Source organism: Nelumbo nucifera, chromosome 8 (genome assembly GCF_055504915.1).
Source record: "Nelumbo nucifera cultivar China Antique chromosome 8, China Antique-T2T, whole genome shotgun sequence".
Classification (NCBI taxonomy): Eukaryota; Viridiplantae; Streptophyta; class Magnoliopsida; order Proteales; family Nelumbonaceae; genus Nelumbo; species Nelumbo nucifera.
This window is the reverse complement of record NC_142656.1, coordinates 1,684,310-1,696,556: the sequence shown is the minus strand read 5'-3', so window position 1 is coordinate 1,696,556 and position 12,247 is coordinate 1,684,310. Positions and strand designations below refer to the sequence as shown.

Below are 12,247 nucleotides of genomic sequence, written 5' to 3'. Positions count from 1 at the left end.
AGGCAAAGAAAAAAAACTATGCTTGGACAGCCTTATTTTAATATATGGATACAGATTTGGGATTTAATAGGATAAGGGAAGGTGTTATAAATATTGACTATTGGAGAGAGAGAGAGAGATCTTATTGACATGATCAATAATGAATTTTATTAGACACAATTATGACCTAAGGAGAGCTTTTATTTGAGTAGTGGATGGATTTCATCCGAGACAATTAAGATGGGAGAGGCTTTTTTTATTTTGACTTCTTATCGTTCTTTTAAAAGGCTTAAGCCTTGAGGCATGAGGCAAGGTGCATAGATTTTGCAAGGCTTAAGTCTCACAAATTTGATATGAGACATAGCTTGAGGCATAAAAAGGCGTGAGCCTAACTTCCTAACTACCAATGATATCAATTATATGAATGATTCTTCATATGCTTTCTTTCTTCTAAATTGGTCATTTGAATAATTTGAGAACTTTGCATTTTGAAACATGAAATGTAAGATGTTTATAATTGTTAGTTAATTCGTTATTATTTTAGCTAACACTCAAAAACTATAACTTATTTTGCATATAAATTTTTTATTTCATGGATAATTGTACACTCTATCATTCTAACTTCGGTATATAATATGTTATTTTTATCATTATAAACTTTAATAATTTTTAGGCTTATGCTTGCAACACCTTAAGGCATTTTGGGCCATTAAGCCTCAACTATGCCTTTGAGCTTTTAAAATTTGCTTCTTATATTTTTGTGATTTAATTTAAAACTAAATGACCACTTGTGAAAAATGAAAGGAGATATTTGTAAGCTTTGTGGTTATAGGACGTCTCACATCCCCCTTTCTTCTTTCTATTAAAGATATAAGTTATTATATAATCAAATGTAATTTTTACGATGCAATAAAACCAAAGCAAGTAGCTCGATGGATGAAATAGATTTCTTAGTAACGAGTTCAAACATAGACTTGCTCTTGGGCCATCCTGGCCCAACTTATTCTTTGTCGGGCTTGAGCTTGGGCCCAATGAACTTACCTTGACTTTTTTCGGATCAGGCTCAGACTTTCTTAGAAAGCCTAGCCTTAGTACGAGTCTAAACCCAAGCCTAATAATATTTTATATAATAAAAATATACAATATTTTTTTTTCTTTATTACTCTTCTTTTTTAAATGATGAGATTTTTCAACATTTTGGGTTCTAAGATCTTTAATATAAATAAATCAATTTTTATTAAATACAAAACAAAAAAAAATCTTTTTACCCAATTTACAAGCAGGGCTTTGGGTTCGGGCTCCAAATGCCTAACGATCGGGCCGAGTTCGTCTCGGGTTGAGGCCTAAATATTAATAAAGAGGAAAGCCCGGTCCGGCCCGTAGACAGGTCTATTCAAACACAGGACAGGCTCTCCGTATAGTAAACGTCGACGGGCCCGCATGTTTAATTGTTTATCTCAATCCACTGTTGCTCTAGGGCGTGGTTTTAGCCTTAAACCGTGACGGTGAAATCACGATCTTCATGTATTGCTGTGGACCTGTGGCCCCATCATGAATTAGATGAAGCGACAACAAGGTAGGGCCACAGTAATACATGAAAGGCCGTGATCTACGGTTTTAAGCTTAGACTATAGCCGCGTCTGTAGCAAAAGTGACCTCTGTTTAACTGTATCCTGCCGTCACGAACCCCGCTAACTTGGTTTTAGAGTGTGGCAACCCCGGGGCGGAATTAAAGATCCGCTACCAATCAAACGCTCCCAATATGTCCTAATTAAGAGATGTTCTCAATTTACGGTTGCATTAGCGAGTGCTTCAGTGTTGGGAGCGTTTGGTTGGTTGGTAAATGGTAATAGATCCCTACGCTACCGAAAGCCGCATCACATGCACCAAAAAAACATATAACCACGTGGATCTTCTTGGATCATTGATCAGATTGCCGCCAGTTTGAGCCGGTTCCAGATTGGATGATCGATCCGGATGACCGGTTCATCCCAACCTTGAAGAAACCAGAAGGGTATGGATAACGTGCGGTGCGACGTACGTTAGTCTTATCTTACGGTAATACACGTAACGTCGGTAACGTACTTGAACTCGGGTTAACTTAACCGCACTCGTTTGTTAGCTAAACTTTGAGATCTCCACTAGAAAGACTCTGCACTCTGCCCTCTGCCCTCTGCCAGTGTTGTCTTGCCACTCTCCCTCGAACTTCGAACTCTTCTCTGCGTCGGTAGGCTGAGTAGATCCAGAGCTCAGATTCTCAAGCCGTGTTTGGCTGTCTGTGGAGATTCATCTCTACAACAATGACGTTGGTGAAGTTTTTCTCAGCTCTATCTTTTCTGTTTCTCCGCTTTCTAAGCATTAAAGCTTCTGTCCACGAATATGCTGGAGAGAAATTCATCGCCAAAGGAAACGCTTTTGTTTTCCATGGAGGCAGCGAGGGGCTTTATTCCTCGCTTCCGAATAAGAACGCGAGTTCAACCAATGGAAATGGGGATTCCTATATTCGGTAAATTCGATATCCAATTTTTTATTTGTTTTCTTTTTTAATTTGGTGTTTTGTGCGAAAATTTTTGCTTTATGGTGTCTGTTAATGGAGAATTGGGGGATTTTGGTTGCTCTGTTTCTTGTTGTTTCTTCTCCCACTGTGAGATCCAATACAATGTGGGGCTGAAGGTGCTGGATCTATTCCCATGAAGCAGCTGAGAGGGATGCTCCTCTTGCTTCTTTTCAGTCATTTTCAGAAATCGCCTTGATTGGTCTATCATTGTCTTGAGTTGCATTACTAGTTAAATTGTGGAGGATTTACGTTAGGTGAATGAAGGTAGCAATTTCACCGATAGTGAGAGGTTGGAATTATGCAATTTTATCATTTGAAATATTAGGATTTTGAGATGATTTAAAGTGGTTAAAAAAATATGGGGGACCTCCATGTTATCATATTTTGATGCAAACAAGATAACATGCAACTTGGCAGGCGTACTTGGTCTTCGAAGTTATCAACTTATTCTCTGGGTTTCATTTCTCTGTTAATGAAACTAAATAAGAAAGAGAATGAATTCTACCGGGATATCTCTCTTAAAGCATGATCACATGGTGAAAATGCCAAAAAATTTTCGATAGTAAAAGGAAAATTCAATGAAAAGAAAGAAGAAGATATAAGCTTTAGTGATGAGTCACCATCATCTCCAAAGCACACCGATTGAACTCCCTCTTCTTATCAAAACAAAATCACCTTAACAACCGAAAAGAACCAAAGGAGAAAAAAAAAAAAGAACAAGAAAAGGGCTTCACTGCTTCAGCCCCTCCCCTAAATTGCTAGTGGAAGAGCGTGGGTTGGATTGGTGAAAGACTGCCTGGTAGGGTATGGTTTATGAATACCACTTAGTTTTCCACATAATAAATCATTAGGGCTATTGAACGTATTCCATCAATTTAAACGTAAATACAGTGAATAAAGTTGCAAATTTTACATGCAATTTATTTTCTTGGCCCATGCCCCCCCCCCCCAAAAAAAAGGTAAGGAATAATCTATTCTTGTAGTTGCTATTTTTTATTCTGACATGTTATTTTTCCTGTGTTTGCCTATATGAAACCAGTTTTGAGGAGATTACATTCAGGAGGCCAAAAGAATCTGCAACATCCAGCTCTAGTGTGGTACATGCCATTGTTTTCGAGATAGAAGACCGAGAAATGATTGGTGGTTCAGCCTATGGAGGTCAAAGAGCTATTTGCTGCACCTCAGATCTTGCAAAACTGGGTGTGTGTAAAGGAGGAGGAGTCATACACCGCCCATCATCACAACATCCTAATTGGCCCCAAGTGTTTGATATCTCTTTCAATGGAGATGATCCTGTTACAACATTACAACCAAAATCTATACAGATAAAGGAAACTGGAATGTATAACTTGTACTTTATTCATTGTGACCCAAACCTTAAGGAATTGGTTATAGAAGGGAAGACTGTATGGAAAAACCCTACTGGATATCTACCTGGGAGGATGGCCCCACTTATGAACTTCTATGGGTTCATGTCCCTTGCTTATGTGATACTTGGTATCTTCTGGTTCTCTCAGTACGCTAGATTCTGGAAAGAGGTTCTCCAACTGCAGAACTGCATAACTCTAGTGATTGCACTAGGTATGTTTGAGATGGCACTATGGTACTTCGAGTATGCTGAATTCAATAAAACAGGAGTCAGACCAACTTGGATTACTATTTGGGCAGTCACTTTTGGTACTGTTAAACACACAGTTGCTCGTGTTATTATCCTGATGGTTTCCATGGGCTATGGTGTCATGAGGCCAACCCTAGGTGGTCTTACATCTAAGGTGATTTTGCTTGGAGGGACATTTTTCCTGGCATCTGAAGTGCTTGAGCTGGTAGAGAATGTTGGTGTCATTAACGATCTCTCAGGGAAAGCTAGACTATTTCTGGTTCTTCCTGTGGCCATCTTGGATGCCTTTTTCATTCTTTGGATATTTACTTCTCTCTCCACGACTCTAAATAAGCTTCAGGTACTTGTTCTTCTTAAAAATAAGGGCATTACATTTTGGATATTCTTATTGATCTTGAAAGGCTTCATAACATAAATTTATAGTTGAAAGTTATAATTATAAAAGTGATTTTGATGTAGTAGATTATTTAACTTCATGTTCCCCCATTTTCCATTTAATTGCCTGACATCTAATGAACTTCCTTTTAGGATTCAGCAATCAATATTTTTTTAAGCTCATTTGTTATGTGATTAGATCACTGTTGAGCTAATTCCTGGACTATAGAGAACTAGAACCATCTTTTATTTTATCAATAATAATAGAATTAAAATCTTCTTGGTATGACCTATTGGTTGAACAGTCTAGATTGGTTTTTCTTCTTTCTTTTCCTCTTCGATGATATGGAGGAAAAGTATTTCATGCTATAGTTGCATTGGTACTGCTCTTTATGCTATTTCATTTGCTTTCAGGGAAAAAATATGCAGTGACCTTACTTTAAAATGTGGTATTTTTCTGCTTGTGGTTGGTAACAGGCAAGGCGGATGATGGCCAAATTAGATATTTACAGGAAGTTCACAAATGCATTGGCAGTATCTGTTATTGTATCAGTTGGTTGGATCTGCTATGAGGTAATATGCATTTGGTTCATTCCACTGTAGACTGCCTCTCCAGAAAAATTGCTGCACAAAAAAGTGGCTTATTTCTATATATTATTCCTCCTCATTCCCTTGTTTTTACATTTTCTCATAACTTGGAAACGATTACACCATAAACAATGAGAAATGATTACCTCTCTCTCTCTCTCTCTCTCTCTCTCTCTCTCTCTCTACCCTCTTTAGCTAAATTATAGGCCATACCATAAGCATCCAGATGGTATTGGGCAAAAAAGAAAAAGAAAAATCATGGAATGTCAATTTTGGGCTCTTGTAATCTCAGATGTTGACGCATGTTATTCTTTGATCATTTGACTATTTGTTGATTTATGTTTAGGTTGGAATCTTAATTATTATTTACTTCTTGAGACTCCACGTTGAGGTGTCTTAAAGACTTGGACCTTATACACTAATAAAAGATGTAGTTCTCATCACAATAATGAAGTTTAATATATCATTTTATTACTTTTTCAATTTAAGTATAAATCTTATTTCTCAATAAAAGTTCCTCTCTATTTGTTAACGTGTCTCTGATCATTGAAACAGATGTGTTCTCTGTAGCATGGCTGTGAACCTATGTTGCATGAACACTTGAAAATGGGTGCCATGTCCATATTGGACGATGGTGCACATTCCATGTCAGATGCCTTGCCCAAGCTGTGTCCACGTAACAACTGTGAACCTGTGACTTTTTTGGATTTTAAATTTATAGTATTGGTTACATTTTGATATAAATTCTGTTTCAGAAAGTCAATAACCTAAAAGGTAAATGTTGACTGAGGCTTTTTCTTTGGTCTAAAGATCATTTTCTGTGGTATAGCTGAATGAATTTTATTATCTTGTATGACTTCTATTTTTGTTTTTACTTTTTATTATATTTTTCTTTAAGAAAAATCAGAGGTCATTACTTCAGGTTCCACACATACAAGGATTATTCATGTGTTTAGATCATGGTTTTCAAAACCGGATCGGGCCGGACAGTCGGACTGGAAAAACCGGGAACCGGTCACCTGACCGGTTCTGTTTTTCCCCAAACCCGCTTTTTCCCCCAAAACCATTGATTTTGGTCAGCAAACTGCTGAACCAGCCGGTTAACCGACCGTTTTTCAAATTTTTTAATTTTTTTATTTTTGTCAGAACGGGCCGGCCATTTGGATCAAACGGTCGGACCATTTGAACCGGTAACCGGACCCCTGACCGGTTTGGTTTTAAAAACCATGGTTTAGGTGTCTTGCCTTGTTTATGGTTGAGTCTTTGAATGTAAACAGAATGGAATGGTGAGACAGGATTCATGTAACCGACTCCGTATAGCTGGGACAAAGCTTGGATGACAACAATGATGACTCCAAAGATCTGGCACAAATACTAAATAATCTTTGTTTATTCTCTGCAGCTGTACTTCAAGTCAAGTGATGTGTACAATGAACGGTGGCAGAAAGCATGGATCATTCCTGCCTTCTGGCAGGTCCTTTCTTTCTCTCTTCTCTGTGTCATTTGTGCACTTTGGGCACCATCTCATAACTCTACAAGGTAAAATCCATAACCCCATTTTTAATCACTTCTTTTCTTTCTCTTCTGCTGTCTGATCTTCTCTTTTAAAATGTTATTTCGTTTATTGGTATGTTTGAAAGATGCTTGAAGATTGTTTGTTTGAGGGATATGTCGCACATTGGCGAACAGATCAATAAAAAGGGATCCATTATTTGTGCATTTCCTCTTGGTGGTAGCAAGTAGACAATTTCCAGGAATAATGATGCCTATTATCTTTTTAACTGTAACTAGTGCTTTTGTTAAATCGTTTAAATGGAATGAGAACAAACCTGCCTAAGGGAAGATTCACTGTCTGATAAAAAATGCTGCCAATCATTCTCTTAATACAAGCAGTCATCAGTCAAAGACAAATAGCGGTTCGTTTCTTCTGTAGTAGCGCTATTTTTCACAGCTTTATACCTATTTGTGGATTTGCATGGCAGATATGCATACTCTGAGGATACAAATGAGGAGGTTGACGAGGACACACCGACCCTCATTAACTCATCCCCTGTTCCAAAGGATGTCCGGAGCTTAACGGAAACCATAGCTGTGCCTGTGCATAGCAACGGTGGAGCATTGAATGGAGATCCAGAAGAAGATAAAACAGAGTAGAAGTGACCCACTTCACCTCATCATTTAATTGGAGCCACATGTTTACTAAGCATTAGGATATTTGGGGTCACGTCACATTCGGGTGCCACCTGATCCTGTGGTCAATGTTGTATTTGCAGAAGAGGAGATTCCCCAATTGAAGAGGACCGATCATATGGAGTTCTATATTTTTTCCTATCTACACCTCGTTTTCTTCCACTTTATTTCTTTATTTTTTTCTTCTTGTTCATCCTTATTAATATTTGTAACACCGCAATTATTGTATGGTATGGTTCTTACTTAGCAATCAAGTTCAGTTCTACAATACGATTTCTTCGACCATCTTTTTAACATTTTCTGTTCAAAAGGCAATAGAAGGCTGTTACTTTTCAGAACTCAGATCCCATCTTAACTCCCGACCACAACTAATGGATATTGATCCTCTTAGCAGTAAGCAGTAAGGGAGTGTCACTTTGGTCCACAATTTTGAAAATGCGAATGGTATCGGGTCATGGTTGTTGAAATTCTTTCTAGATCGCAACTTCATGGTCATGGTCATGGTAATGGCGGGTGGCGGGTGGCCTACCCATGGCAGTGGAGTGGATAACACAAGTAGAACAGTTTTTGCGATTTAACAAACATTGGTATGAGATTTCTGAGTCAAGGACCGATGTTATAAAAGCTCCATTCTCAACATGTGATGAAATATTCTACCAACACTGACACTGTTACCATCCTTTTTTCATCTATCTCGGACTGCAATATTGACACGTCCCTAATAAAAATAATAAAACAGCATAATAACAAAATTTGCAACATGAAAACTTGAAGACCCTAGTAAGGGCTTCCCATCTCCTTTCCAAGGACAGCATTTTACATAAAAGAAGATACTTCGGAAGATGTTACTTCGTTAACCATTGCCAGTTGATTTGTAGTGGCATTCATCAATGGTTGAGTAAATCAAGCCTTCTTCTTCAAGAGATCTAATCGATTCCCTGATCCAAATAAAAGCACATGATTAAACCTTCCCTCAAATGTATGTGTGACTGTATATTCGAGAGAGAGAGAGAGAGAGAGAGAGAGAGAGAGAGAGTACATGATCTTGTCCAGTGGAATTTTTAACTGCCGTGCAATTTCATCTCTATGTACGCCCTTTTCCTGTGCACTATAAGCATGGGAGAAAAGTTGTCATTAAAACAGAGCATAACGAATCAGTCGATAGTGATTTGCATCCTGTACTGCCAGTAGGTGCACAAAAAGGGTAGAGCTCTAGATGATACTGCTGGAATCAATAAGAAAGATGAAACAGGCATGTAAATTTATTTGTAACTCACAGGTTAGAAGGTTGCTGCAAATAGTCTAGGACCATTTGATCAATTCCTTTGAGTCCATCACTGCTAAACTGACCAGAAAACTAGAAAATAGAGAAAAACATGTTATGGCAAATGCACCTATCAATCAGAAAATGGAATGAATTTACACACTTTGTTCTCTTACTTGATTTGGAATTGCAGCAGCTTGATATCCCTTTGATCCATTCTGCAATGGAGTGTTCAATACTGGATTTACCATTTGAGAAGTACCACCCTGCATTTTCTATTAATGTAAACACAACAAATGTATCAATAAAATTCCGAGAAAAATGCATATGGGTGTCTGAGTATTGTAGCATGTGCAAATGTTTATTATATCAATGTAGAGCACAAACACCAATTCTGGAGACAGTACCTGTAACTTGGTGTTGTACGTATGCACATAAATACACTGAATGAAGTGATGAGTAATTTGATTGAAATCAGTAACAGGCCTGGAATGAACAGGAAAGTTCAAGGTTTTAACAAATTGCAATATAGTTGCAATTTCAGCAATTTGCATGCAAAAATATGGACCATTAGCATGCTTAATCATTCATAATTACATGCATATAAGTCTGGTAATCATGTGCACCAGGAAGCTCCTATGCCCCACTTACATTTGTAAAATTGTGGCCAATATAGGAAATTCCTGTTTTTCTACATACCACATTATGTATCTGTTGCATACCATTCTTGACCAAAAGGCATACTTCACAATCTACTCTTTCCTAACAATATAAATTTTATGGGAAGAAGTGTTTATATGTTGATATCCTGCTTATGGGGCTGAAATAGACATTCGAGTAACCCATGGAGTTCAAAAGATTGAGAAGACAAGGAAAGACTCCATACCCTACCACTATAACCCCACATGTGCATGTGCAAGGGAGTTGGGGCACAGCCTCCCTTTCAAGGATTTCCTAAGCATGAAAGGACTGACCTGATCAAATAACCCTACCCATTCAGTATATAATTTTTAGTACTTTTCTTCACAATCAGAAAAACAGAATAATGTGGCTTTTATCCTAGGCCATACTCCTCACTGGGACCTGTTGTGTGGAGCATTCCAATCCTTCATGTCTCGGCAATAATAATTTAACATCAGAACACCCTTAACTTTCACCTCATTAACCTCAACATCACGGTTATTTTCACGAGCCTATTATTAAGAGAGAACGACCAGGAAATATAATGAAATACCATAAGTAGTTCAATACATGCTGACACCTGACATGAATGAAACTTGTTATACCCCTTTGTTCATAACCCAATGGACTTCACATCCCACTGGAACTTGGGAGTCCAGTGTGAAGAACAGTCTCGACCAGTCAATCAGTTGCATAAACAAGGTTTGATGACTTTGGTAGCCTATATTTCATCCGACTGGGGTTTGTTCAACCAGATGCAGCCACAACAGACTTAATCTGAAGATGCAATGTCTTTGGAAAAATATTTTTACCCAGAAACACGTAAAAAAACCGATAAACTATGCAAACTGAGATCCATCATAAGGACTCTGACTAAATACCAAGTGAAACTCTAAACTAAAGAAACAAATATCCCGAAATCGAAACCCTTACCTTACAGAGAAGGCAACCAATTGCCTTTTTCCCTGAAAGCCTTTCAAGTGCCCGTGAATTTCAACATACATCCCATCCCTAGTTAAGAGATTGCAGACAGTAAGAATCCTCGTGCACAAAACAAGCGATTTCCAAAATTCCAGAACATATAAAATTGCTCAAATTATTGAGAAATAAAAGGAGCTAAATGCAACGAGATCACTCGAAATCCAGCCCTAAGATTTTGAGAAGAAATGTACAGTTCAAATCTCATATGGAGAGAACGAATAATTCCTAGGATAAGGGGCAATCAATCAAACAGCTATAATACCATATAGAAGGGGATGAGAGAAAAATATATATATATATATATATATACATATTATGAACTTACTGTATTCCCTCCATCTCCTTTGTATCTATTGTTTCATTCACCCTAAAAACGGACACAAAAAAAAAAAATCGAAAATTCAGTACCACTCTAAGTGCTTAAAACCATAAGGAAAATTCTTAAATACAGAGACAAATAAATCACCATCTGTGACAATCGATTCGTCCCGTTCCATCGTCAAGAACGAAACCAACATCAGTAACCCTTTCAGCTTTATTGAACAACATCCCGACAAGAGAAACCTATACGAGATCGAAATCAAGACGCAATTAAAAGTTTGGAAAATAAAAGAAAATGGGAGGAGGGGTAGATTAGAAATTTAAGAAACCATACATTGTTAACGTCGACGCCGTCGACGACAAAATTGGATTTCTCATCACTTGAATGAAAAGCTTCACTTATCTGTTTCACTGTTAATGGAAGCAAACCCTGGGCGTCACGATTCTGCAAAAAAAAAAAAACCCGGAAACCCTATAAAAAAAAAAAAAAATCGAAGCCCTAACAGAAAAAGAGAGGGGGAAGCGAACAAGAGCGTCATACTTTCGCCGGGGAAAAACCAGTATCAGTGGTTTGGGTTGCCTGAGAAGGCATGAATCCACCGCCGGAGAAAGCAGCATTCCCGTCGAACTGGCTCGCATGCATCTTTGCAAAACAATAACCAGAAAAGAGAAGAGCGAAAGTCTATAGTAAACCGAACCGCGACGATAGGTAACGACCTTTATTGATCCCGGGAAATGTTTCCCGCCAATTTCCTTTCATTTTCCTTTTTTCACTCTTTTTTTCCCGCGTAGGAGCCGAGATAATGAGCAATTGAGAGTAGAACCTGGCTGGATATACTACTACCACCTACCAGACCAGACGTACATCAGCTGTTGTCTCTTGTGGCTGTGGCCTGTGGGGTTACTACTTAATGGCACGAAGGTAGCAGCGGATCACGACTCGACGAGTCGGACTCGTTTACTTGGGAGCACATCTGCTATGCGACGGCCGCAGCACTTCCCTGTGACTATCCAATTAAATATAAACACGTCAGATTTTCTTAAAATTCTACACAAGTTCAGGCGAAAATAATATAATCAAAGTCCCGAAAACGAATCCCTTGGGAGACACCGAGTATTATTCCTTTCTTAGTTGGATTATTAGCGTCCTCGCTTGCACTCCTCCATCATCCCCTGCATCACATTGATAGTAATTTCTCCGAGTCTTTTTTTAATTATAATGTTGGAAGTGCATAGAGAGGTTGGTTGGTAACCAGTGAACCATGAGGGCCGTTCTCATCTGTTTACCAAAAAAACAAAAGAGGGCTGCGCTCATCTCGGAAAATTCTGCTCATGTTACGGGAGACCTGAATAGCCATTTGGCACTTACGCCTCTATGTTTTTTCATTTTCTATGTAAATAAGTCAATCACCATTTTAATCATAAAAATCTATTATTAAAAAGTGATATTTTTGTTACATTCAAGTGTTCCTAATTTTCTTTCAATGTGGGGGAAAGTTATTTATCCACCTAAATAGGAAAACAAATTTTTCCTGATCTCCACATAAATCTGAAAATCTCTCTCTCTCTCTCTATATATATATAGGATTCTTAGTTAATGAAAATCAAAATCCCATTAACCAATTTTCCCCTTCTTAAAATCAAAAAAAAAGAACACCCCCTTAATAAATATGTGATTTTCCTCTCCTATTTC

The 12,247-nt window shown here is 38.0% G+C and overlaps 2 protein-coding genes across 8 annotated transcripts; one reads left to right on the top strand and one right to left on the bottom strand.

Moving 5' to 3' along the window:
• Positions 1 to 2,072: 2,072 nt before the first annotated feature.
• LOC104600509 (uncharacterized) lies at positions 2,073 to 7,575 on the top strand. The gene is made up of 5 exons (XM_010263480.3): positions 2,073 to 2,485; positions 3,576 to 4,494; positions 5,007 to 5,102; positions 6,520 to 6,656; positions 7,100 to 7,575. Exons 1-5 carry the CDS (start codon positions 2,280 to 2,282, stop codon positions 7,269 to 7,271), a joined length of 1,530 nt encoding a protein of 509 aa, XP_010261782.1. The 5' UTR covers positions 2,073 to 2,279; the 3' UTR covers positions 7,272 to 7,575.
• Positions 7,576 to 7,902: 327 nt separating this feature from the next.
• Positions 7,903 to 11,736, bottom strand: RPA2 (replicon protein A2). Of its 7 annotated transcripts, none has more exons than XM_010263479.2 (10): positions 11,096 to 11,736; positions 10,889 to 10,999; positions 10,700 to 10,797; positions 10,559 to 10,600; positions 10,186 to 10,263; positions 8,979 to 9,057; positions 8,748 to 8,846; positions 8,585 to 8,664; positions 8,347 to 8,415; positions 7,903 to 8,245 (listed from the first exon to the last, which is right to left on the bottom strand). In XM_010263479.2, exons 1-10 carry the CDS (start codon positions 11,195 to 11,197, stop codon positions 8,161 to 8,163), a joined length of 843 nt encoding a protein of 280 aa, XP_010261781.1. In that variant the 5' UTR covers positions 11,198 to 11,736; the 3' UTR covers positions 7,903 to 8,160. The 7 variants fall into 7 exon arrangements, with proteins under 7 accessions (XP_010261781.1, XP_088749144.1, XP_088749143.1 ...); XM_088893018.1 differs by having other exon boundaries at positions 8,585 to 8,652; positions 11,096 to 11,332; XM_088893017.1 differs by having other exon boundaries at positions 8,748 to 8,837; positions 11,096 to 11,332.
• Positions 11,737 to 12,247: the final 511 nt, after the last annotated feature.

Bases quoted from the DNA above. Each gene is read 5' to 3' on its own strand.
- LOC104600509 (XM_010263480.3), top strand. From the start codon at position 2,280: ATGACGTTGGTGAAGTTTTTCTCAGCTCTATCTTTTCTGTTTCTCCGC. The intron at 4,495-5,006 runs GTACTTGTTCTT...GGTTGGTAACAG, and splicing joins CGACTCTAAATAAGCTTCAG to GCAAGGCGGATGATGGCCAA. The intron at 6,657-7,099 runs GTAAAATCCATA...TTTGCATGGCAG, and splicing joins CCATCTCATAACTCTACAAG to ATATGCATACTCTGAGGATA.
- RPA2 (XM_010263479.2), bottom strand. From the start codon at position 11,197: ATGCATGCGAGCCAGTTCGACGGGAATGCTGCTTTCTCCGGCGGTGGA. The intron at 8,847-8,978 runs GTACTGTCTCCA...TTACATTAATAG, and splicing joins CGTACAACACCAAGTTACAG to AAAATGCAGGGTGGTACTTC. The intron at 8,246-8,346 runs GTACTCTCTCTC...TATTTGGATCAG, and splicing joins ATTCCACTGGACAAGATCAT to GGAATCGATTAGATCTCTTG.